This window comes from Girardinichthys multiradiatus, chromosome 12 (assembly GCF_021462225.1).
Source record: "Girardinichthys multiradiatus isolate DD_20200921_A chromosome 12, DD_fGirMul_XY1, whole genome shotgun sequence".
NCBI classification, from domain to species: domain Eukaryota; kingdom Metazoa; phylum Chordata; class Actinopteri; order Cyprinodontiformes; family Goodeidae; genus Girardinichthys; species Girardinichthys multiradiatus.
The window spans coordinates 32,819,851-32,846,555 of NC_061805.1; the positions used below are offsets into that span (position 1 = coordinate 32,819,851).

The 26,705-nt window shown below is 39.6% G+C and overlaps 3 protein-coding genes across 6 annotated transcripts; 1 reads left to right on the forward strand and 2 right to left on the reverse strand.

The window, feature by feature from the left end:
* Positions 1 to 703: 703 nt before the first annotated feature.
* Positions 704 to 12,556, reverse strand: mvk (mevalonate kinase). The gene is made up of 10 exons (XM_047382614.1): positions 12,260 to 12,556; positions 11,309 to 11,456; positions 10,937 to 11,081; positions 8,166 to 8,321; positions 6,164 to 6,267; positions 5,971 to 6,016; positions 5,732 to 5,822; positions 5,207 to 5,326; positions 4,867 to 5,020; positions 704 to 1,356 (listed from the first exon to the last, which is right to left on the reverse strand). The coding sequence occupies exons 1-10, from the start codon at positions 12,335 to 12,337 to the stop codon at positions 1,205 to 1,207; spliced, it is 1,194 nt and encodes a 397-aa protein (XP_047238570.1). The 5' UTR covers positions 12,338 to 12,556; the 3' UTR covers positions 704 to 1,204.
* mmab (metabolism of cobalamin associated B) lies at positions 5,728 to 19,184 on the forward strand. Of its 4 annotated transcripts, none has more exons than XM_047382618.1 (10): positions 5,728 to 5,869; positions 6,179 to 6,323; positions 13,042 to 13,100; positions 15,123 to 15,216; positions 15,841 to 15,898; positions 16,080 to 16,152; positions 16,230 to 16,327; positions 16,405 to 16,469; positions 18,757 to 18,816; positions 18,908 to 19,184. In XM_047382618.1, exons 2-10 carry the CDS (start codon positions 6,304 to 6,306, stop codon positions 18,990 to 18,992), a joined length of 612 nt encoding a protein of 203 aa, XP_047238574.1. In that variant the 5' UTR covers positions 5,728 to 5,869; positions 6,179 to 6,303; the 3' UTR covers positions 18,993 to 19,184. The 4 variants fall into 4 exon arrangements, with proteins under 4 accessions (XP_047238574.1, XP_047238575.1, XP_047238573.1 ...); XM_047382619.1 differs by having other exon boundaries at positions 13,045 to 13,100; XM_047382617.1 differs by lacking the exons at positions 5,728 to 5,869; positions 6,179 to 6,323 and adding an exon at positions 12,689 to 12,885 and having other exon boundaries at positions 13,045 to 13,100.
* aldh3b2 (aldehyde dehydrogenase 3 family, member B2) lies at positions 19,116 to 26,689 on the reverse strand. Its single transcript, XM_047382613.1, has 10 exons — positions 26,433 to 26,689; positions 25,815 to 26,010; positions 25,459 to 25,569; positions 25,070 to 25,190; positions 24,908 to 24,993; positions 22,434 to 22,515; positions 21,968 to 22,357; positions 21,708 to 21,874; positions 19,575 to 19,674; positions 19,116 to 19,492 (listed from the first exon to the last, which is right to left on the reverse strand). Exons 1-10 carry the CDS (start codon positions 26,483 to 26,485, stop codon positions 19,293 to 19,295), a joined length of 1,506 nt encoding a protein of 501 aa, XP_047238569.1. The 5' UTR covers positions 26,486 to 26,689; the 3' UTR covers positions 19,116 to 19,292.
* Positions 26,690 to 26,705: the final 16 nt, after the last annotated feature.

The following is a 26,705-nucleotide window of genomic DNA, read 5'->3' on the forward strand; positions in this document are numbered from 1 at the left end:
CGTTGTGTCCACCCCCACTAACCCTCACCCAGTCTGCCTTCCCACCCTCCTCAATGCCATTTCAATTGAAAAGCACAGTGGTAATTAAATTCCAGCAGGGGTTAGGGGCAACTGTGCAGCACGCTGACAGGGGGGGTACTCTGACATAAAGATGACACAATTTAAGAGGACATAAGGGGCGGAAGCCGAGAAGGGCTGGGTGGGCGTGGTGGGGGTGGTTAGGGTGACAAATGCCGTTTATTCACTTACACTGCCAGATATGGGCTCCTCAATCTTCGTGACATTTGAAAAAACTAAATGAAATGAATATTCAATCTCAGCCGATTCCCACAATGACCTTTTCCCCAAATCAGGGGGTGTTCCAGACAGATCTGTCCTCTGCATCTGTGCCATTTGCTGCATATTTTGCAATGCTTAGGAGGATGAGCGATTAAGTGGAGGAGAATTTGGAAAAGCTGTTGTGTGTCTGTCGGCACAAATGTGTAACTCAGAGGGACGATGTTTGTTGTTTATTCACAGTACAGTGATGCTAATCCAGATCCTCCAGAGAGGCCGCACACGCCTGCTGTCCTGTTTTCTGCAACCTTCATTAGCAAAACAACACAACCTGTTAGTCTTTAACTGGAGATATAAAACTGCAAAATGAGTTAGTGTCTGCAGGTTTTTACTTTAAACTGGGACTAGACATCAATGCAACCATCAGTTTGTTGGAGAGTTTTTATATATTTAATCTGGCATGCATCAATTTTTGGAATAATTACTTCAAGTGGATTTACAAAAGGTTTTTGTAACTGATGTTTCCTAGCAAATAAATCACAGCTTTATCACGTTTACTAAAGCGGGTATTTTGCAAAATATGTTAAAATGTTAGAATTGTTGATTTAATATTATTTAACTAATCTATTTAAATATTACAATATTAGACTTTTTTCCTGATTTATCGGAAGCATTTGTGCTACTCTGCTGCCATCTAGTGTACAGATATATTACTGCATACGATTGTGCTTCAAAGTACAAAAAACCAGATTGATTAGTCAGTTAATGACACAAAAAACAATAAAATTCAGTGAAGAAAATCCATTGTAATCAATGTTTCTGTTCTTTCAGTCGCCGTTATCAGCTCGGTATATCACAGGTTTTGAGGCATCATAGGAAAAGTCCTACAGTGTATGAATCAGTCTTCTTGTTTAGCCACCGGCAGGCCTCAGTACCGATTTAAAACCTCCAGAATTTCCTCTTTAACAGAGAAGGGGAAGTGCTGCTGCACACCTGGTCCACCAATACTTGTTTCCCAGCAGTCAAAGCCGCAGTCCCTCAGGTCCTTTATCGTCCCCTGGACAGTCGTCGAATCAGTTTCTACAAAACATACCAAACACAACAATTTCAATAAACAAGAAAAGTCCGACAGGCATTTCTGTGAAGGCCTCAGAGGTTTGTTAGAGAACATTAGTGAACAAACAGCACCATGAACAGCAAGGATCAAGACACGTAAGTTGACACAGTCGACAGATATAGAAATGTAGCAAGAATAAAGCCATTGCTAAAAGTTCAACAGTCTCAATTCAAGGGTTTTTAACATAATTGATCTGGTCTTTATCCCATTTTAAAATTATTTAATTCTAACCTGACGTATGCAGAAACAAATACCACAGATCCATTAAAGACAAAATGTATTGAACACAGATGAAGCCAAAATGGAAAAGCTTGTGACAAACTAAGAACACCCCAAAACCCTTGATATGTAAAAAACACATAACATCCTTTCTTTTTTCCATGACTGTCTATCCCCAGGTGAAGGCATAGCATCTACAGGCAGAGATAAAATAACTTGTATGCACTCTTCTAATATTATTATAACGGCCATTAGAGCAGACAGATTTAAAAGGGTTTAAAATAGCTGCAATTCAAAAACAAATACATGAGAAGAAAAAGAAACTATTTGGAAATCTATTTTGGAGATTGAGAACTTGTTAACATTGCATATGCTGCAGGCATTAACAAAGACTGAACACAGGCTTTCTGATTGGTTCTGTACAGTATCTGCATGAGCACACATTTGTATATGTGCACACAAACTGCTTTTTTGTAAACCATCTCATGCATTGTCCTTATAGTCCTTACATCTGAGAAAAGGAGCGAGAGAGCGTCTGAGGAAAACAGAACGTTCAATGTCACCGAGAGGTTCTGGCAACTCAAAGTAGGCAGATCAAACGTATTTATGCTTAAACTGGGACTGCTAAAAATGTGGGTAGCCTAAGAGGCTGAAGAGGGTTATTAAAATGCATAAATGTAGTTACATTTTCCACCAAAACATAAACTTACAGACATTAATCATTTAATATTACTAAAAGAATTGCCTTTAGAAACATACAATATGGAAATAAAATGGATTTTTCTCTGCATAGTTGTCTTGAAAAGACGACCTCTCCCACTGTTTGCACTGGAATGAATGAAGGTTCGGATCTATCAGCCACAGGCATGAAGAATGTTTAGTTAGAAGAGGAAAGATGGAATTCAATTAAATAAATACCAGGAAAGTCAGAAAATAAATAAGACTGCAACTTCTAAAATTAAAAACATACTTTAAATTTGACAAAGGACAATATCAAGAGGCATGAATATTTTGCAAAGGCCTCTCGATTACTTTGAGCATTTCTTTTTTTATCTGGGTGGTTTTCTGAGGATCAGTGCAGGTAAGAAGGCCAACATAGGAAGTACTTTTTATTTACGGTATATTATTTTTTAACCTTCAAATGATGGAGCAACCTTTCCATTGGTTGTGAAAGCAAATAAGTAATTTTACATACGTATCACACTTCTCAGCCTCCATGGAGGTGCCGTCATACATGGATGATGACGGCACCGCCTAGAAATCTCCTATAGTGATAACTGAATGCATTGACTGAATTTATTAGTTCAGTTCAGACCAGGAAGCAGGGTCGTAGTTTAATACTCCTCTCTGCAGCTTCTGTACTGCTACCCACCCGTTACCCTATTAAGACAGTGTTGTGCCCACGCCCAAAATTGAATAGATTAAAAAATAATCTAGAAGGAGGGAATCATCAAAATCTAATAAAAATAAACACAACTCAGACTAAAAAGAAAAATAAAACAATTAAATGTGGCCTACTGAACATAAGATCTCTCTCTTCAAAGACATTGCTAGTTAGTGACCTGATTTGTGACAATCAGATTGATTTATTTTGCCTCACAGAAATCTGGCTGCAGCAAGAGGATTATGTTACTTAATGATTTAGCTCCATCATACATCAGAGATCTGATTGTTCCATATATTCCTAACAGAGCACTTCGTTCTCAGACTGCAGGTTTACTGGTGGTTCCTAGAGTCTCTAGAAGTAGAATGGGAGGCAGATCCTTTAGTTATCAGGCTCCTCTCCTGTGGAACCAGCTTCCAGCTTTAGTCCGTGAGGCAGACACCCTGTCTACTTTTAAGGCTAGGCTTAAAACTTTCCTTTTTGATAAAGCTTATAGTTAGTGGCTTAGTTTATCCTGAACTATCGCTGTAGTTATGCTGCTATAGGCTTAGGCTGCTGGAGGACATAATGACCACTTTCACCCTCTTAGCTAAATTCTCACACTACTCTCCAATTTTGCATTATTTGCTGTTATTTCAGCTTTTAACTTTATGTTCTCTCTCTTTTCTCTTCCTAGAAGCTACACCTGGCCTGACTCTGTATCTACCTGTGATACCTTTCTGGAGAGGGGCATCGTCCGAGCTTCTGCTGGCAACAACTTAATGCTCACCCTCTACCGATGATCCACATAGCCCTGTCTTTCAGTGTTTAACCCTTTCTCTCTCCTAGACATGGCAATTGACTGATCTTTACTGTGACTAACTCTATGTGCTCTTTTTCAGACTCTAACCTTGAAAACTGGCTCAGAGTTTATCTGTTCTTTCTTTCTAGATGAAACGACTAAAGGAGCTACATCCATTAACATTTACTTTTCCTTCCCATAGAAAGTACTCCTGGATCAGTGCTTCTTTGTTCTCTTTGTGTCTCTGCTCTGTTCTCTCAAACCCCCAGTCGGTTGTGGCAGATGGCCACTCACACTGAGCCTGGTTCTGCTGGAGGTTTCTTCCTGTTAAAAGGGAGTTTTTCCTCTCCACTGTCGCTACATGCATGCTCAGTATGAGGGATTGCTGCAAAGTCAACGCCAGCGACTGTCCACTGTCTCTACAAGCTCATCCAGGAGGAGGGAATGCTGCAAGTCACTGACTGGATGAAATCTGCTGGGTTTCCTTAGACATAAAAACTTTTTATCCAATTTAAATAAATAACTAACTCTGACTGCACTGTTCAATTGTTAGAAATAATAGGAATGTATGAACCTGACTGTTGTGAAGTGCCTTGAGACAACATGTGTTGTGAATTGGCGATATATAAATAAAACTGAATTGAATTGTTTTCTGGGCAGAAAAGTTTTTTTTTTTTTAACATGACCAATGCATGTGTGGCTGCTTATTGGAGACACAGAAAAATGATGGTGCGAGCACTTTAGTGGGAAAAGTGGCTAAGCTTAGTCTCCTGGTTTTGCTCCGGGATTATGAGACAACTGGAAATTGCAGTTTATGTAAAGAAACAACTCAAAGCTCGGGGATGAGGACACAACAAATGTTGTCGACTGCCTTGTGTTTGCCTTTTTCTTTCCCACCTTTTCTTTTTACATTTTTCTTGATTTCAGACATGAAAATGAATGTAACCACAAGCTCAAACACATTTGAAAAGGAAATATTATAAAAATGATGATATATGCCTGTAAAATCTAGTAAGGTATTATATACCGGTAGCTAAAAATTTAAACCGAACTGTTATGACATAGAAAAAACCCATTATTGTGCGGCACCTGGTCTCAGGAGGGTGATCCCACAGCCTCCTCCGCCTGCTCCTGTAAGCTTGCTGTGAAGCCCTCTGGCCGCCGTGACCTGGCACAACGTGTCTAAAGAAGGATGTCCTACACCCATCACATTCAGATGATGCTGGTTGATGTCAATCAGCTCCTATAATGGTTAAATGAAGCTGTAAAAATACAGGCCATGAACGGTAAACATATTTACGTGAATATAAGCTCTAGGGTTCCAGTGCTTTTATGTTATAGGATATTATCAAATAAAATAAGGTTGTACTTCCTGACTGCACATTTTTAATAAAAAAACATTTTACCCAAATGACTGATAAAATTTTACCTCTAAAATATTATAGTGCTCTCCTTTGATAGGCTCACAAGTCATCTCGTTTAGGACTTTCTCACATGTGCAGGAAATGGCATCGACTGAATCCAAAACGGGGATCAAGATGAAAGGAAACTGCAGGAGGGCAAAACAAAAACAGACCCACAAGGCAGATTAACATCTCCAGCATACCTTGTACACAGTTCCTGCAAATGCGAGTTTTTTTTTATGCGCTGAAATTTACAAATGCTGAGCAGATTTCAAGAGACAGCCTGCATGCAGGCAGCACATTTGACTGATTGTGTCCAATACTGGCACAACATCGTGCAATCCCAATCTCTGTCCGGGGTGGAAAGCTGCACACCTGCTGGTGTCGCCAAGGCAACGCCACACAGGGGTGCTGGCTAAGAGTTTAATTTTAATGTTTTATGGAGGCACTCAACCCCATGCCCTGGAGTATCAGCCGCACAAAAGCAGTGCCTATTATATTAATTATAGTGTCGGCAAGTAACACACGGGGAGGGAAAAGCCGTTTAGTACCTTGTTAATTTTGTCCTTCACCCTGGCAACAAGTACCTTGGTGCTCCGTGGTACTTTGGTGTTGGTGAGGAGGATTCTTAACAACGGCACCCTGGCAGTAAGAAAGATCGGAGAGTTCAGAGATCTGCTGATGAGGGGGTGATTTCACACACAAACCTTAATTTCTGTTACCAAAACCACAGAGTATAGCTTTTTTAATTGGCTTATTAATCAAAAACTCATAAGCATTGCATCAGTACCTGCTCAGTGGTATTATCTTTCCAGCTAAAAATCTCAGCATACCACCTATGTATAAAAAAATTTTAAAAGGAGGTTATTTGGTGATATTGTTAAGTGTTGGTAAAATAATAATAGTGTCTCTACTGAGATTAAAAGGTAGGAGAAACAATTTTTTGGGGTCATATGTCATGTTTAAACACTTTTCTGTCTCACCCCACGTTCCAACAGCGTTGTCTACTCCTGAGGGATTTCCATGGACGATCTTCTCAGCTTGGAAAGCCCAACTGTTGATGAGCTCCAGATCCTCCTGACACCATCTGCAGTCAGTTCACAACGACACAGGGTACTGTTTAATGAGCGATCACAATTACAGGTAAATAGCTGTGTGTTTAATTGAACTATTACAGAGGCACTGTTTGGGATTGCACAGTCTCCATTAGCACACTCGTGTGTTTTAGATCATTAAACACCATTTAATTTCAGATTAAGATTACATGGGTAAATAAAAAAAATATGCAGTTTTCTGATTATTTCATTTATTAGGAAAAAAAGCTTTAAAATCTGCCCCTACGTGAAAATAACTATGATCAACCATATTTTGGACAGCTGAGTTAAATGAATGAATTACTGCCTATATTGACCTCTAAAATCAAGAAACCACTTAGTCTGAAAGCACGGTGTAGGGTAAAAGATTTACAAGAGTAACATCAAGAACAAGAAATAAAGTCACCAACATCTATCAGCCTGGAAAGGTTAGAAAGCATTTTCTAAGGTTAAACCACAGTGAGAGCAATTATCCACAAATAGAGAAAATACTGAATAGTGTTGAACCTTCCAAGTAGTGGCTGGCCTACCTAAATTACTTCAAGAGTGCATCAATCATTGATCTGCGAGGGCACGAAGGACCAAGAACATCTTAATCACTGCAGGCCTCACTTGCCTCAGTTAAGGTCAGAGGTCATGAAGAAAGACGCCAGGCAAAATGGTATCCATGGTAGAGTTCCAAGGCCCAAACCACCGTTGATCGAAAAGAACACTAAGGTCTGTCTCACATTTGCCAACAAACATCTTGATGACTTTTGGAAAAATATTTTGTACTAAGTGGTTTTTGTTACATCTGGTATAAACGTACCACTACATTTAGGAACATCATACTTAACTTAAACAATTCTGCAATGAAGAGAGGATCAAAATTCCTCAACAGTTATGTAAAAGTTTAATTGTTAGTTATCACAAATGGCAGTTGTGATAATTGCAAAAAGCTGCAAAAACAGTAGTTAAGTTTAGGGGGTAATTACTTTTTCACACTGGCCTGGGTATCCAAATGAATAGCTTTCTTTCTCTTAATTAACGAAATCATCATTTGAAAAGTCCATTGCATGATTCATTAAGTTATCTTTGTAAAATTAAAATAATTTTAATGTTTGATATTCAAAATTGTTGGGATAAAATGATCTGAAACATTTAAGTCTGATTAAAAAGAGATCAAATCTGTAAGGGGGAAATACTTCCCTGATTTAAATGGATGTAACTCTCAACCAAATTTTGTGGATCTAAATAAGAATCAGATTTTTTGCAACACATTTTCCAAAAACACACGGCATATGCTAATGTAAATAAAAACAACAAAAAGTGATGAGTCGCAACTCGCGCAGGTCTTTTTCAAGTCAAGTTAAAACAATATCTTATGTATGCAATAATTTATTTTAACATTTGCTGAATCTGACACAAAGCAACAGGTTTAAAACAGGGGTTACGTTGATGCACAGGTAACTTTTAGATTGTACAGACAACTAATCCTAAAACACACATACAGTTTCTGCAACACATGAAACTTTCTGGCTTGGATGTGTCAGTTTTTTAAAACTTTTAGTTTTATTTGTAAATAAAAAATGCAACACGTGACTTTAAACCTTTTGAAAGCAAAAAGAATCATTGTCAAGACTGCGAGAAATGTTTCCTTCAGATCTGAAACATTTGCAGAAAGCTGAAAAAAGAAGCTTTGATCCAACGTAAGACAAATTTGCCAGGCCTTACTTTTATTAAGCATGTCACCACAATCAGATTGGAAAAATCAAGCCAGCAAAGCACAACTTAAACTTGCATAAATACCTTGTATAACCCAATGACTATGTTTACTGTTTAGACAAAAAACCCAGAGACTATTTGTGTTGAAGCAAAAATCCCAGCTCATAAAGGGAAACCCTGGTCTTACCCAGCAGTCTGCTCCCACTCTTTGAAGGGAGTGGGAATGGCTCCACTCGCGCAGAGGACAGCTGCAGCTAAACACACCGAGTAGGCAGCACTTGAGCCCAGTCCTGCTCCAGTCGGCAGTTCTGACCACACACACACCGTCAGACTGGGCATATCTCTGAAAACGCAACCACAAACAATAAATTCATGTTTTCAATTAACTTAAATTGTCTACATGTGACTAAAAAAAGCTAAAAAACAGATGACTGTGGTATGTTTTTTTATTTGAAGGGATAGATTTGCTAATACATCTGCAAAAACAAGGAAAAGATTGCATGATGATTCAGTTCCAGCATTAACATGCAGAATGAATTTCTTTTAATGCTACACTGATGATGCAGTAACACATAGACTGCTTAATAACAGCAGAAACAAACTTGACACTTCTGTCTATGTCATTTCAGAGTGGTTGCTTTCAGGCAGAGAAAAATACTCTAAACTAATTGTCCAGTACTGCTCTCAAGGGGGAAACCCATCCAGACTTGTTAAAGGGTGCAGAGTGGCCTGCACCTGACTCTCATTAGTGGCCATCCTGTCAGAAAACCTTCACCTCTCTCTGACACGGCAGCACCGTGTCAGCGGCGATTAAACCCTCCAGCAACCTGCAGCCCGTAATGTTCCTGAGCATCTTCCCTGCTCACAGCAGCTGGGTCTGCAGTGTCCACCGATCTGTCTCCATTAGCTGTCTTTATCTCAAAGAAAACTGTTTTAATTCATCCATTTAACACATCCATGCCAATAAGGAAATACATTTTCATATTAGGGTTGTAAAGTAAGGAGGTAAAAACTGCAGGCCTGCACATGAGTGCAATAAATCTCTAAACGAGTGTTCATCACCACGTTTTCTTATACGGGTACATCTAAAAACATTTTGAATATGATGAAAAAATGTTATATTTTTCCCTCATTTCAGAAAGTGTAACTCATATTATACAGATTCATTACCAGTCATTCATCCATCGTCTTCCACTTATCCAGGATCAGGTCATGGGGCAACAGGTCCAGGAGGGAACCTCAGAAATCAGAAATCCAGAACTTTGCTTTATGGGTCAGTTCTTTCTTTACCACAACAGATCGGAGCAGCGCCTGTATTACTGCAGACAGAGCCCCCAATGCGCCGGTCCATCTCTCGTTCCATCCTACCATCACTTGTGAACAAGACACTTGAACTCCTCTGCTAGAGTCAAAGACTGACCCCAGATCCAGAGGGGGCAGTCCACCTTTTTCAGGTTGAGAACCATGGTATGAGACCTACAGGAGCTGACTTTCATCCCGGCGCCTTCGCACTTAGTAGTGAACTGCTCCAGTGCACGCTGGAGGTCATGGCCTGAAGAAGCCAACAGAACCACATCATCTGTGAAAGGCAAAATGAGAGTCCTGAGGTTCCCCAACCAGACACCCTCCTCTCCACGACTATGCCTTGAGAGCCTGTTGGTGAACACCACAAACAGGATCGATGACTCCCTGGCAGACTTCAACATTACTGCTCTCAAGTGCACAAGGCAAGATCCATAAAGATAAGAGTGTGTTTGGTGTGGAAGAACTTCAGCGATATGCACAGATTCCTGACCTCAACCCAATAGAACATGTTTAGAATTAATTAGAGATGAGACTGTGAGCCATAAGATATCACTCAAGTTCATATGCGTGCAGGAAGATCTGTCAACGCCTTTGCCAATATAGTGCATCTGCAAACACAGTCACTATTAAAATGCTAAAAATGTAATAAAGCATTCCTACTGTCTATCCAAAATAACTGTGGGTGAGTTCCAGTAATCTTAATTAATATCCTCTAAATGTATTCCAACTTGTGTTTAATATAATTTTTTTTTGTAAATTGGGCCAGAAACCTCCCGTTACATGATATGGAGCACAGTGAACTTTTCCCGCACAAAATGTTTCCTTTGACAAAAATATAATACTTTGTCTGCAGACACAGTCAGTAGCTTCCCCTGCAACATTTGACACTTCCAGATAACAAAAACTTCAAATTATCACATAATTTACCTGTGGACCCAGAGCATAAACATCTGTCCGCATTTCTTGCCAACGGTGGTTATGAATTACCATACCTACTTTATTTATAAACCGCAATAAAACAACGACAGCTGAAACAACGTGCATAACTGCAAACTCTAAACACACATTGAAAGAAAAAACATAGAAATTAGAAAATTAGACTCCTAAACACAATGAAACCATTTAAAACAAAAAAGGCCACTGATGTTAAAAGCCAAAGAATTGAGGGGCTGAGGAGATACGTTGGGACAAGGTAATTCAAGCATTTAAAAATTTAAATAAACGTTTTAAAATAAACTCTTAAGGTTTTACAGGCAACCAGTGGAGTGAGGCCAGCACAGGGGAGATAAGTTCTGTTTTTGAGTCCCAGTTTAAAGGACGTGCAGCACAGTTTTGAACCAGCTGCAGACAAGAGAGCAAGGACGGACTCACTCCAACATACCGTCCATTACAGTAATCTAAGCGAGACGATATGACAAGCATCGTTCACTGTTTCAAAAGGTTGCCTGGCCAGAAATATTTCACTTTTGCCGACCGCCTTAAATAACAAAAGCAGGGCTTTAAAACTGCTCTAATCTGGCTGCCCAATTTAAAATCACTGTTTAACTTAAAACCCAGATCGGCAACAGTAGTTACAGTAGATGAGAAAGAATTTCATGATTTTATGGGCCTGGTTTCTGTAAAATGTGGAAAAGAGCATTGGCAAAATCTTACCCTGATCCGAAAAGTGATAAGTAGATGTAAAGGAAAGCTAAGGTGGCTGTGGTACTGCTGTCCAAATTTTCATTGGTCACACCCATAAATTCACGAAGTCTCTTGACCAGCTCAGGATCCATACATTGTCCCTCTTCTTTTTTACCTGTTAGTAATATAACAAAATAAAAAAAACAGAACAAACTATTTACAAAACGCACTAGCGTGAATTTATTCCACAACACGCTAGTAATAGGTTATTAAAATGTTTGTGTCGATTTAAACACAAGTCTGAATCAGTGGATGTGATCTGAAAAGAGTATTGCTCTAAAAAAGTTAGAAATCATCCCCCAGCCAGAGTTAAATGTGTTAGTGTGCTGCATCTTCTCTCACCGCTTAAACAGGGGTTCAGCTGCTTCAGTTCAGAGAGCTCCCAGCAGACGAACGTGTCAATATTAGGTAGTTTAATGGAAACTTTGCCATCGGAGCTCGCTTTCAATTGCAAATATGTTCTCAGGTTTAAACTCACAGCAAGAGCCACCTGCAAAAAAGGAACATGCAACTGAATTCATCCTTCAATAATCCCTTCTGATTACAATTAATCCCTTCCTATGTCCATTTCTTACCCATGTACTGAAACCATGGCATATCAGTTTATTGTTCCTTGTTCAGAAGTATTATCATGAATTATCTTAGTCAACTTAGTCAGGCCTTAAATCCAAGAGAGAAAACCAACAACTGGTATTCTTAAAGACTATGTTAACACCCATAATAGCAATACATTTTCGCTGCATTTTTCTCTTTCAAACACAACATATCGACTCTGTTGTATAGTACTGAGCGTGAGAAAGATTCAATGCAATACAAATCAGCACTGTAATTAGCCCGTTTTATATCCAAGGCACCCAGATTAGATTTTGAGGTCTGGGTTGATGGAAACTCTTAGTTTTCCCACTTGTTGACTTTTAGAGACATTCACTTCTGAGGGAAAATGTAAAACTACATTAAGCAGTGATGGATTTGAATACTTTAGTTGTTATAAAGCAACAGCCCGAAAAGGTCCTGTTGCAGCACTGTCTTAAAAAAAAATGGCGATGGTTATACTTTGAAATCTTAATATGAAAAATTGGGAGCAAAATACAAAGGTGCAAAATGACCAGCATCCAACAAGGCTTACATCAGTTCAAGCTGAATAATCAGCACACCAATAACTCGAACCCACTCTACACATTGATAATAATAATACACGAAAAGGAAACTTGACAGATTAGATGGTGCGCCTTTAAAATCTTAGTTTAGCAACCACAATCCCAGCTTGGTTTTAAATGTGTGTTTATATCATACCTTTCCATGAACAACAGCATGTTCTCCGTGGAGGATCGCTTTCCCGGGAGCAGAAATCAGACAGTCTCTAACCTGCATCTTTCTGCCGGTTTCTACAGCTTGAAATCTTCCCAAATTCAACTTTTTACTCACAGTGTTGTCATTGAAAAGGCTTAGTTGATGTTAATCCGCTGAGGCCGGGGAAACCAGGCAATAATTTAAACTCACAAATATGTGGTTAAATTTCGCGAACAATCGGAAAAAGTTCCAAGAATTGAACCACGCATTTCAACACCAGTCTAACGCTCTGACAGCTATCAACGAAGCTAAAAAAAAAAAACGTCACCTCCAACATCCAATCACCGCCGCAGCTGCGTCAACACATTTTCTTCTGACCAATCAGCGTCCCGCAATCTGCCTACGACGGGATGAGTTGACCAATCGTGCGATGAAAACGAAACGCCTACAAACTATGGACACAGATGAGGGACAAAACTCGGAACTAAACAGCACTCGGTTTCGGTTGCTACCCCGTAGCTCGGTATGAACTCGGTTATTATCAGACCTGCTCTCCTCCGCTGTTTTATGAGGACACAGAGGATCATAAGCGAGCATCGGACACATAAACCACTGTGTTCAGACAGAAGGTATCTGCGAACTCACATGTTTACAGTGTTGTCTCCTCTGATGCCTGCCCGTCATACCAACAGAGCAGAGAACCGCTGAAACCAACCATATAATGTTGTACATGTTGTCTCTACGCCTATGAAGTAATTTTATATTAATTACTTTCTTTTCTCCAGCAGTTATGCCACTGAAGACAACAAGTCCCCCAAAATATACACTAAAACTGGAGATAAAGGTAAATCAGCCTGAATAACACAATCCACGAACTACAGTTAAAACAACCCATAGATCTTGTGTGGTGTACAAATGTATTCGGTCCCCCTGGGTCAATACTTCGTAGAACCACCTTTGGCTGTAGCCAAAGCCGCCTGTCTTTTGGGCTATGCCTCTACCAGCTTTGCACATGTAGAGATAGATAAGGGGGTCCTTTTTCTTTGCAAAATACCTGAAACTCTGTCGGATTGGATGTAGAGTATCTGAGAACATTAATTTTCTTGTCCTTTCAGGTTCACAGTTGGATTTAGGTCTGGACTTTGACTGGTCCATTTTAATATGTTTTCATCTAAACTATCCCATTGTAGCTCTGGCTGTATGTTGAGAATCCAGGTTTTCTTTAAACATTTAATGTGTTTTTGCTCTGTCAATATTCCTATTAACTCTGACTCGCCTCCCTTAGCATGAGGCTGCACCATATTTCACTGTGGCGATGGTGTGTTTAGGGTGATGTGCAGTATTAGGTTGCCTCCATTCGTTACATTTAACTTTTAGGTCTGAAATGTTTAATTTTGGTCTAATCTGACCGGAGCACCATCCCCATGTTTACTGTGTCTCCTACATGGGTTGTGGAAATCCAGAAAGGAGACTTCTTATGATTGTCTTTCAACAATTTCTTGATTTATGCCACATTTCCAAAAAAGGCCAGATTTGTGGAGTGCATGATTAATAGTTTTCTGTGGCCTTATTTTTCCACCTGTGCTGTAGATTTCTGCAGCTTCTCCAGAGTTACCATTGGCCTCTTGGCTGCCTTGTTGATAAATGCTATTCTTGCATGCTTCTCAGTTTAGGTGGATTGCCATCTCTTGGTGGGTTTCCATCAGGGCTGTACTAATTCCATTTTCTGATTATAAATTGAACAGAGCTCTGTGAAATGTTTTTAGTTTATGATATGGTTTTATAACCTAACCCTCCCTAAAATTTCTCCACATGTTCATTCCTAACTTGTCTGTGATGTTCCTTGGTCTTCATGAAGCTGTTTAATCAGCAATGTTCTCTAGCAAACCCATAAGTCCTTCACAAAGCAGCTGCATTTCTACTGATAACAAATTACACTAAAGGACTCTAATTTAATAAGGTGACCTCTGAAGGAAATTGATTGCACTGGATTTTATTTAGGGGTATCAGAGTAAAGTTGGGTGAAACAAATGCACACATTTTCAGAACTTTACTTGTAAAATGGTTTAAAAAGCTGAATGTTTTTATGAGATGCTTTGAAACCTGTCAATTAAATATTTTAATTTCTTGTTGGAAAATGTATTACTATATGCTGGCTCCAGCCTGACCCTCCTACAAGGGACAACTGGATAGGGTTGGTTAATGAAGTGGACATAATAGAAAAGATAAAGCTTTAGGTCTGTTTACATGGAGATATATTTACAAAATTATGATCAAATTGAACAACTTTTATAAGACAAACACAGCCTGATTTTAAAGGACTTAATTAGTTAATTCTGAAGAGTAAGGGGTTTCTTATGAGCTGTAAATAGCTAAGCAGAAGGAAGATGTATCTGTTCTTTATGTTTAAAAAGCAGTGGGTGGACTGGGGATGCTTGTGTGATTTCTTCTATGTACATTTACATTTAAATGCCACATGATGTGTATGAGAAAATGCGCCTAATGGACCAAATTAAAGCATGTAAATCTTGTGACGACATCTGTTAGGTAAGCAGAGTCTCCTTGCAGTCATATGAGTGCATATCAATATTCACGATTTATATATTTTAAAAATGTGAATGTTTTGGAAAACAAGATCAGAGGATGAGAGCTCATGATGTATTGACAGTCATAGATCAAAAACAAAAAAATTGTTTCTATTATATTTAGAATGAGTACTAGTTTTTGTTGGTCTCTCACATAAAATAGGAAAAATAAAACAACATTTGGTTGTAAAGTGAGAAAATGAGTTCATGGTGAGGGGGTATAAAGACCTTTTTAAGGTAACGTATATTTAAAAGAAACTAACATGATTCCTGCCTTCTAGGTTTCTCCAGCACATTCACAGGGGAAAGGAGACCAAAGGAAGATCACATTTTCGAAGCTTTGGGAAACACAGATGAGTTGTCTTCAGCTATAGGGTAAAATATGTATTATTACACGGTTAACTTATTTTATGCACACATGTATTTAAAACATGTTTTCTTTTGTCAAAGGGTGGGAAATGTGCATAATAATATGTAATCAGAAAAGAAAAATAATCCTGCTTATTATGTATTATAATGAGCTGCTTCAGAGCTCAATATAAATGCAAATTACAAAACTGAAAGCAGATGAAACTGAAGCGAAATAATAATGATACAGTGCTGGCTAGTCACTGATGGAGAAAGTGGACTTTTCTATGATAGAATTATAAAAACCTTTTACATTTAGAGTAATTACCAACATTTTAGCTTTTTCTAGTTTTTTTTTAAGTTAGGTTTTACTGAATTGGGAGACAGAGAGGTTCAAACATGTTAAACAGAACTATCTTGTTGCAACTTACTGGGGGGATACCAAAGGCCTTGCTGATAAAAAGAAATCTCTCAGTTTCAGTGAACTTCAGTTTAAGTTGAGTTGGTAACATGCTGTGATTGTTGAAAAGAACCAAAGACAAGATGTCCTTTTGCAGAGCTGTTGACAGGAAGTAAAACACCACTGATTAAAATTAATATCTGCTGTGTATCATACGTTTGCCTGACACACCTTCCTATCTTACTTTACAGATTGGCCCGAGAATTTTGCCTTGACAAAGGTCACATATTCACAGATCAGCTGGACAAGGTTTGATTTTAATGCCAAATTTAACTTTTTGTGCTGAAACCAACCCGCTCTCATCTCTCCCGACAGAACGAGAGCAGAGTGCAGGTTGGTTTCAACACAAAAAAGTTGAGCAGGGAGGGAAAACACTGAAAGAGGAGAAAATTAGCATTCATTAAATACATTTTTACTTTGTTCACTGCAGATCCAGTGCATTTTACAAGATGTGGGCTCCAATATTGCTACTCCTCAGTCATCTGCAAGAGAAAGCCATAGAAGTATGCAAATACAGACTGGTCTGATCTCATTGTTTATCTCTACTAATCTAAAATACTTTTCTTTTTTGTTTTACCAGAGAGAACAAAATTCAGTCCTCAGACAATCACTGACCTGGAAACGTGGATTGATCATTTTACAGAGGAACTCCCACCACTGACTAACTTCATTTTACCTGTAGGCATCATTCTGCTCCTGTAGATTTACTCCTGTAAAATATCAGATTATTCACATGGATGATTTGTATTTTACAGTCTGGTGGGAAGAGTAGTGCAGCATTGCACTTAGCTCGGACAATCTGTCGGAGAGCAGAGCGCAGGTCAGTTTTAGCACATACAGTTAGTTCAAAGTCACTAACCAAATCTGCCACTGTTTTGGTAGAAATTATATCTCTTCATGGCCAATAATGTATTAGTATTAGTATTGTAAAAGAATAACTGAAAGCCAGTGGCTCATGACATGAATGCTGCTAATTCTGTGTAATTGAATTATTAATTAAAAGGGGCTAATTAAAATATTAGCAGTGTGGAGTTCAATTAGTGAGGTCATTCAGTCGTGAACAAACAGGTATAAAAAAGTGAATTATTTAACAATGAAGGCAGCAGATGTTATACATGTTGATGATGGTGCATTCCTCTCTGAAAATAAAATAGGTCATTGCCCACATTTTTAAAACAGAGTAAAAAGTTGATTAGAGGGGAAACGTTTAAAGAAGTGTAGAAAATGGCAGGCTGCTAAACTACATTCTTCTCAACCAAAATGAGAAATGCGTTGAAGAAACCGGAAAACTACCGCTGAAATGGATTGAAGAATAGCCAAAATGGCAAAGACTCAGCAAATGATTAGCTACTAGGTGACCAAACAAGGTCCACAGTTACCTGTGAGGCAGGAAGCCCCCTCAAAGGCCCATTGTTGAGAAAAACAACATGGAGTGAAGAGGTTACAGTTCGCCAAAGAACACATTGGGCTGATGACCGCAACACTGTTTCTTTAGGGTTTTGCCAAGCGACCCCCAAAGACTATAATGAAACCTCAGTATGTTGTGAAGCATGGAGGTGTAGGCATCATGCTATGGGGATGTTTCTCCTATGGTGTCAGTCCTATCCTTCCTCACCAAGGATGATGGATCACTTTGAATACATCAAAATAACAGAAGAGGTCATGTTAAAACAGAAATGAAATGCCTTTGAAACAGGCGTTTTAACCAGACAACCATCCCATACACACCAATAAGGGAGCAGCATCTTGGTTCCAGACCAACATGTTGGTATGGAGTGGCCCCCTCCAATCTCCAGCTGTAGAATCCAGAATGCTTCTCTGTATATCAAGAGTTATCTGGATTCACACAAACTGTAAACCCCAAAAGTTTGAATGAGGAATTGTTGTTGAATTGTTTTCTCTGAATTGCATCCTTTCTCCAATTTTGTGAGTTTTTGTATGGCTTTGTATATCTAGAGACAGGGTGTATATTGCTGTTTTTAGTGTTGTCTGAATTTTGTCTGGTATTGCTCCACACAGATGTTTTCCCCTTTTAGACCAAAGGTTTGCAGGTAGATAGCATGATATTCTTCTGATTGGCTGAGTCTCATCTGGCCTGTGCATACAGTGACTTGCAAAAGTATTCACCCACCCCCCTTTGCATTTTTAATGTTTCGTTGCCTGACAAACTGGAATTAAAATGTTTTATTGAGAGTTTGCACCATTTCATTTACAGAACATGCCTACAACTTTGAATATTTGTATTTTATTGTGAAGCAAACAACAAACAGGACAAAAATAACAGAAAACCTCCCTGACGCCTCCGACCTAGTCTCAATTCGCAGGCAGACTGAAGAATATTTAGCACTATCCACCTTTCCCTCACCACCAACCAGTTCCCCAGTCCCTGCTGCTGAAAAACATCCACACAGCATGATGCTGCCACCACCATGTTTCACTGTGGGGATGGTGTTCTTGGGCTGATGGGATGTGTTGTGTACAGCTTATTGTGGTCCTTTGGATAAATACTCACCAGCTTATTTTTTGCAGATCCATCACATAAAATAGGCTTAAAAAACATTTAAATTACAGGTTGGAATGTAACAAAATAGGTAAAAAGCCAGGAGGGATGAATACTTTTGTAAGGCACTGTATATATATCTGTTAGTTTTCTCATCTGTAAATGTGCAGACTCCAGCATCCAGTTAAAACGTGTCCACCCAGCCCACATTAAAGAGAGAAAGAAAGAATACGGAGTGCTGGTTATCTATTTTTTTGTAAATAAAAGCTATTGTAAGAATTTTGAGCTTCAGTGTATTTTAGATGTGTTTAGATGTGTTTTCTGCTCCAACACAGCTCATTTAAATGGCTGAATTTGTTCCTCAACTTGTCACCAAGTTCTGCAGGATCATTTTAATAACCCATTATTTAATTTAGGTGTGCTGAACCAGGGTAACATCTAAAACATGCAGGGAGGGCAAAGGGATTTTAAATGTGAATGTATACTGTTCTTTTACAAGAGATTCACTGAAATTTTGTTGCATGTCATACATGCAGTGACAAAAGATATGTGTTTCTCATTTCACTGTTACTATTTTTTGACAGCTCTGTGTTGTTTTTCTTTATAGTGTTGCTCCTATTGTGCGTTCTGGGGAGGCGGATCCAGATGTTGCCAAGTTCCTCAACAGGTCGGTATTGGTATTATGTGTTAAAAACACAAACCTTTTTTTTTTCTGATTCAACATCTGATAAAAGTATAAACTTTTTGTTTGTACTCAGGTTGAGCGACTACCTGTTCACAGCTGCCAGATATGCAGCCATGAAGGAAACCAGAGAGGAAAAGATCTACAGGAGACCTGAATGAACACCTATAAATTAAAATCCTTGCCTTTGCGATGAGGGATGCGGATACTCTAGTTGTGTTGTAGATATTTATACATACAAAAGTGTTTTTAGTTCAGACAAAATGAACCAGTTAAGCAGTGCATGTATATCAAAGTTATAATTTTACTCAAACTCAGCAGTTCATCATATAAACCTAAAATAATGTAATTAACCTTTTGATTTCACATTGATTGTAATTTCTCTCAGAATGATTTGGGATATTTCTCATAATATGTGGCTTCTGCTTTTACGTGTTAACACAGTAGAGTATTTGTGACAGTCACATGATCTGGCACCAGCCCTGGCTCCTCTGGGACAGCGTGCAGGCCCATGTCATTAGAGACAGGTTGCGGTCTTCATAGGGCGGGTAGCGCAGATAGGTGACGCACTCAAACCGCGTCCCTCTAAGCAAGCATGCTTTTCTGTGTGAGAATGTATCGAAGCTGTAGCGGCCATGAAAGGACCCCATTCCACAGGCACCTTAAAGAAAGTGTTGCAAGTGTTGTTAAAAAAACTATTTTTGCTTTAACACATGCCAGCGCTTGAGAGGCAACAGACTCACCCACTCCACCAAACGGCAACGCCACCATCAGGCTCTGAAAGATGCAGTCATTAGAGCAAAAGCTTCCACTAGATGTTTCACTCATGAGTTTGGAAATGACCTGCATTAAAATAAAGGTAAATACACAATCAGAGTTTACAACGACAAAGAAGAATCCCGCTCCAACGTGCTACAATGTTGGTCAGAAATTTACATCCAAACTTCATGGGACTTTCTTCTTTTCGAGGGGAGGAACAAGCAAAAAATAGAACTTCCTCTAATCTACAAAACCTGTGTGTTCTAAGAATAGAAGACTACTTTCTAATTCATCAAAATATGTTAATTTAAACTGGAAAGCAGAGTCCCGGATGCAACTGGATATTTCTATAGGACACTTACAGGAGTTGGACAATGAAACTGAAACACCTGGTTTTAGACCACAATAATTTATTAGTATGGTGTAGGGCCTCCTTTTGCGGCCAATACAGCGTCAATTCGTCTTGGGAATGACATATACAAGTCCTGCACAGTGGTCAGAGGGATTTTAAGTCATTCTTCTTGCAGGATAGTGGCCAGGTCACTACGTGATACTGGTAGAGAAAAACGTTTCCTGACTCGCTCCTCCAAAACACCCCAAAGTGGCTCAATAATATTTAGATCTGGTGACTGTGCAGGCCATGGGAGATGTTCAACTTCACTTTCATGTTCATCAAACCAATCTTTCACCAGTCTTGCTGTGTGTATTGGTGCATTGTCATCCTGATACACGGCACCGCCTTCAGGATACAATGTTTGAACCATTGGATGCACATGGTCCTCAAGAATGGTTTGGTAGTCCTTGGCAGTGATGCGCCCATCTAGCACAAGTATTGGGGCAAGGGAATGCCATGATATGGCAGCCCAAACCATCACTGATCCACCCCCATGCTTCACTCTGGACATGCAACAGTCTGGGTGGTACGCTTCATTGGGGCTTCTCCACACTGTAACTCTCCTGGATGTGGGGAAAACAGTAAAGGTGGACTTATCAGAGAACAATACATGTTTCACATTGTCCACAGCCCAAGATTTGCGCTCCTTGCACCATTGAAACCGACGTTTGGCATTGGCATGAGTGACCAAAGGTTTGGCTATAGCAGCCCGGCCATGTATATTGACACTGTGGAGCTCCCGACGGACAGTTCTGGTGGAAACAGGAGAGTTGAGGTGCACATTTAATTCTGTCGTGATTTGGGCAGCCGTGGTTTTATGTTTTTTGGATACAATCCGGGTTAGCACCCGAACATCCCTTTCAGACAGCTTCCTCTTGCGTCCACAGTTAATCCTGTTGGATGTGGTTCGTCCTTCTTGGTGGTATGCTGACATTACCCTGGATACCGTGGCTCTTGATACATCACAAAGACTTGCTGTCTTGGTCACAGATGCGCCAGCAAGACGTGCACCAACAATTTGTCCTCTTTTGAACTCTGGTATGTCACCCATAATGTTGTGTGCATTTCAATATTTTGAACAAAACTGTGCTCTTACCCTGCTAATTGAACCTTCACACTCTGCTCTTACTGGTGCAATGTGCAATCAATGAAGACTGGCTACCAGGCTGGTCCAATTTAGCCATGAAACCTCCCACACTAAAATGACAGCTGTTTCAGTTTCATTGTCCAACCCCTGTATTTCTCACTTCAAAACTTGGCATGGAAAGAAAAATCAGCAAAAATGGTAAAATCCTGACCTCAGCTATACTAAAAACATACGGACGAAGATCAAACCCTAGGCCAGTGGCAGAAAAACATCCAATTTATATGGATTTGATTAGTTCTGCAAGAAGAACAGTTAAATATCCAGCCAGAATGATGCCAGAACCCCATTAGGGGCCATAGAAGGCAGGTAGTCACAATGCAACTTGATAAGGACGTTCATACACATATCAGTTGTAGTGTATGCATTATAGGCAGTATGTATAATTTTGACCCAGTGTGGATCAGAGAAAATTAACATTTAAACGTGAACCATTCTTGTTCTTTTAATTGATGGAAGTTGTTTGTTGTGCAATCATTTCAAACTGAAAAAAAAACCCTAAAACTAATATGAAATTCACAGCTATGGTAAGTATATGTAAACGTTTGATCTGCACTGTTATCACTTGTTATGGTGTACCTTATTATTGGTGGAATATGCATACACACAGAGAGGCTTCTCTTGCTTATTAATAAAGGCAATTGCTTCGTCCACGTCATTTACAGTTAGTACTGGGAGAACCGGGCCGAAAACCTCCTGTTGCATGATGGGGTCCGATTCTGCCACTTCTGTCAGAACTGTTGGGGCTTCAAAAACAAAAAAGGAGCTCTGAGCCTACTGACATTCTGCATGTATACGTAGGTGTTATGTTAGAGATAGTCAATGATGTAAGTTCTTACCAATATACTTCTCTGCCTCAGTCACCTGCCCACCCACAACCACCTTGCCAGATCTCCACAACAGCTCTCTTGTACGGTTGAAGAACTCCAGGTTGACCATGCGACCAAAGCTGCGGGACTCTCGCGGGTCAGGGCCGTAGAACTGCATCAGGCAGCATTTCAAGGCCTGCACCAGCCGCGCCTTAACATCTGTGTGGCAGAGAATGTAGCTGGGAGCCATTATGCTCTGACCCGCATTGTGGAAACGTGCCCATGCAATTCGTTGCACGGTAGTGGCGATGTCACAGTGCTGGTCCACGTAGCACGGGTTCTTTCCTCCCAGGATCAGGGTGACAGGAGTGAGGGTGCGAGCTGCAGCCAAAGCAATTTTGCTTCCATCCTCTCTGTTTCCTTAAAAAGGAGTGACAGCCATGTTTAATCATTAAACCCATTAAACCTTGTATTAAAATGAAGACGATACGTTTACCTGTAAAGAAAACATGGTCAAATTTGAGCTCCACAATTTCAGGCAAGTCACTGATGCCTGCAAGAACCACATGGAAGCATTCCTTGAGGAAAACAAGAATTAGTATCAGCATTTCATTCAAATAAGATCCTTCCTGTAGTTTACGCAAATTAAATATAAATCATTCTTAAAGTGGTGCTGAGAATGACAAAAAAATATGCTAATGATGGTTTTATACAAGTGAACAAGACTACACTTATGGAGGTAAATTTTGTTCTAACAACTTTCAGATCAAATTATTTTTGTATCACTTTACTAAATGAGATCCTGACCTCCTAATTTAACAGTAGTAGAAAAAGATAACCGACTCTGATGAAAACACAGATGATGTTGAAATGTTAGCTTGCACAATAAAGCTGAAAACTGATCAGTGACCTCTTGCCCTTTGTGCTTTTCCATGTATGATGTCCTTTAGCTGTGCAGCACCTGATTCAGCCATTGTTTGTTGAAGGTGTGCACAGGGCCTTAATATTATAATAATTTTATTCAACTCCATTCTATGTTACTCACATAAATTTAAAGCTGGTGAAAAGTTTCCATACACTCATCTTGAGCAAGAATATCACAGTCGTGGTTTTTTTTAAACAAGGCATTTCAACAGTTTTATTTTTTATTTTTTTTACCAACAAAACAACTTCAAAACAATGAATTACTTGAAGTCTGAAATTGTGGATTTCCTCTAATCCATAATGTCAGTCATAAACATACAAACAGTACCTCCTCAAGCTTTGGTTTAATGTCCCTTCTGCAAGTTGCAGATTGCCACACATTTGTTGTAGCCATCGGGAAGATTCTGCTACATCAAAAGTTTAATGTTTACCTGGTTTGATCCATTTTAAAACCATGTTTTGGTCTGAGGTTCAGATCATTGTCCTGTTGTTTCCAAGTATCACCCATCTGACCCAAACTGTCCCTCTCCAATGAAAGGAAAGGTTGGGCTTTTCAAGAACATTCCTGGAACTACAAAGGGCCAAACTCTTCATAGACTGCATGCTGCTGGAAAACCAGTACCACTGTCCACAGTAAAGCAAGCTTGGCATCATGGTGGACTGGGAGGGTGGGAACAATGATACAACATCTGCTTCAAAACAGGCAGATTCAAGATTGACTAAAGTTTGCAGATTTTCACATGAAAAAAAGAGATTGAGCTGTTTGACAACAATTAGAAGTCAATGTGGAGGAGTTGAAATGAAGCTTTCAAACCTAGGAAACACTGAATCTATCAAGAATGGTGGTGGTGGTGGTGGTAACATCATGCTGAGGTTCGATTTAACTTCCAATGCTGGTGGGTGCTGTTGCACAGACAACCAACACATTTCCCTCAAATTACCAGCTCAGTTGAACATTTAACACAACCTGGTGTTTTAATACAATAATGGTCCCAAACACACATTATAACAGGTCTTGGAATCAATAACTCAGGCAAACTTTAACCTTCTGGAATAGTCCCAACCTCAATCCAATTAAAAAGGTACACACTCTGCTTCAAAGTGTTTGTGGCACAAACCCAACTGGTTCAAATTCCCACCACCAATTCTCCTAATAAAAGTGGTCAAATGTCCAGCCAGAAGTATGCTGAAAGCTTGTGATGGCTACGAAAGGTACACGTCTCTGCAACTTGCTGAAAGACATTTATCCAAATGTTAATGCTGGTTTATGCATATATTTGAGTTTGTATGTATTTGTCTGACCATGTGTAGACTGGAGCGATTATGCAATAAATTTGAATGTGTGCAACAAAGTTTTTTCTTGTTTTTTAAAATACATTGACGTTATTTGTTGGATGATTTGGTTATTCTGGAAAAAGGCCCAAATGGATTATTTCTAAAAATGAATGCCCATGATGACTGGATAGAAACGTTTTGTCTGCATCATATGTACAGTTTACGAATCTGAAAAAAAATGTAAATATTTACTCACTTTTGAGAGTTTTAAAATCCAGTTAGTTTGAAATTTTACACAAGCAATCATTGAACACAACTTTCAAACAAAAGTTTTAAAAAGGAGCAACAGCCAGTGTCTTTCTGCCGATTGGACCTCTCTACATCAAACATCACATTGCTTTTTGTTTTAGTGCGTTTAACTAGATTTTTACCCTTTAAATTTAAATTTTTTCATGGCATCTCAGATTTCCCAGAATTTTGAAAGCTAGTAAAATGATTCCCCTTGGAAGCTTCAGTAATAATTTAAGTTGTTAAGTCATAAATAAATTACTACAGAGTGACTTATCACGTCCTTAACACTTAAATTTGATTTTGCTCAGGGATTTCAGCTTGTAAGGTACTTTAACCTCAGCAAATGCTCTACAAACTTTTTTCCATCTACTTTCCAACATATTACACCACCAGCCAGCTGCTGTTTGGGAGGTGAAATCATGTTGTGTAACTTGCTGAAAGACCTTTGAAGCAGTCAGTCCTCTCTGCTCGCTTACTTACGTTGTCCAAGTAGAAAGGAATGAGACGATTCAGAAGCTCTGCTGTGTGCACGGTGTACTCAGAGGGACTGATGAGTGCACAGTTTCCTACAAGAAAGAGCAAAATATCACCGGTTGTGAGATTCTCCATAAGACCATGTGTGGTTACAAAAACGCTGCACACCTGCTGCGATGGCTCCAACCAGAGGCACTAAACACATCTGGACAGGACTGCACCAGGTCCCCATGATGAACACCACCCCCAGGGGCTCACTGATCACAAGACACTCGTCCAAGCTGGTAGACTTCACAAACAAGTTCAAAGTTAGGTTACAAGTAAAACAAACCAGCAAAGGAAAATACTTGATCCCACTGAGTTCTTAAAAGGTCAATGCAACTTAAGTTTAATCTACTTTGGTGGACTCGGTACAATGAATTTCTTTGTGGCAACCAGACTGGAATGTTTTCTCTAAAAAAAATTTAAAAACATTGTTGTGTAAGCCTTGAATAATCCCAGTGGGTTTGTTCTGAAGATGTTTTGGAGAATTGAGGCAACTCTAATGGGTTTCTCACCAGATTCTTTTCCACAGACTGAGGTTCCATCCACTTCTTCAGGTTGCTGATGGCGTGCAGAGCCTCATTCTTAACCGTGATCAGTTCAAACACGACCGTTTCAAACCGTGGCTGGTTGAAACGGAAAGAAAACGGCCAATATATGTGACACCAAATCCAACATTTTGCAGCTACTGCTCAATAAATTACAATATGAATGATAAGTTAAGCTCAGTTTATTCATTTAAAAGGTTAAACATACAGATTTGTTAAATGCACAGTGATATTTAATTTCAAGCATGAATTTCATTATGGCTGAAGCACTGAATCCACTCGTCAGTTTTCACTCAATGTTGGAAAGGGGACAGATGATGTACCTTATGAAGGTCCCTTCCAAGAGCATCCACAAAGTCACACTCATGCTCTTCCAGCATCCGCACCACAGCCTCCAGCTGGGCCAGTCTGAAACCTTCCTTCAGGGTCCGTCCAGCCTGAAAAGCGATTCTCGCCCTCCTCAGCAGATCTACACACTCCAGGGGGTATGTCCTCAAACAGGGCTCCCCCAGCCTGGTCCTGGAACAACAAACTAGTATCAGCACTAACATGGTCATTCTAAGGGAACTTCTAATCTGCATCACATTAACACTATACCGTCTGCATGTTAAACGACCATTCCTCTGACAAACATAACACGCTCTGATTTTTCCACTCATGTTCACTCAAGTCAAAGAATTAGCAGTGCTGGCTTCGCTAAAGGGGCTAAGTTCAAGTTAAGCCTGGGCACCCACTCAGTAAAAATCCCCACTGTTGGGGAGGATAGTAGGAAATCCTACCAACTCCAGCCAATCAGGTGATGCACATAAAACTAACAGTGCTGCAGAATGACCTGGAGCCACAGATCTTTTTCATACTTCCATTCATATTCGTGAAATAAGAGTAAAGAAAGTCAATAAATGCAGATGGCTCAAAGGAAAATAAAAATCAAATTAATTTACCTGCGCAGGGCTTTGAACCATCGGTTTGAAGATGGACTCGGTGGGCTGCTCATTATTTTACAGTTCAAGCTGAGGCAAAAAAAAAATGCGGTGCAGAAATGGAAAATCTGTAGAACCTCTGTTCACCTTTGCGGAGAGCAACCGAACCAAGGCGGTGAGTTCAGGGGAAAACGTTTGACACAAATGCGTGCGCATTTGCACCATAATCCTCCATGTGTGGTATGCAGAAAAAAAAGTGTAACAGCGAACAAGGACACAACCTTCAGCCTCCCA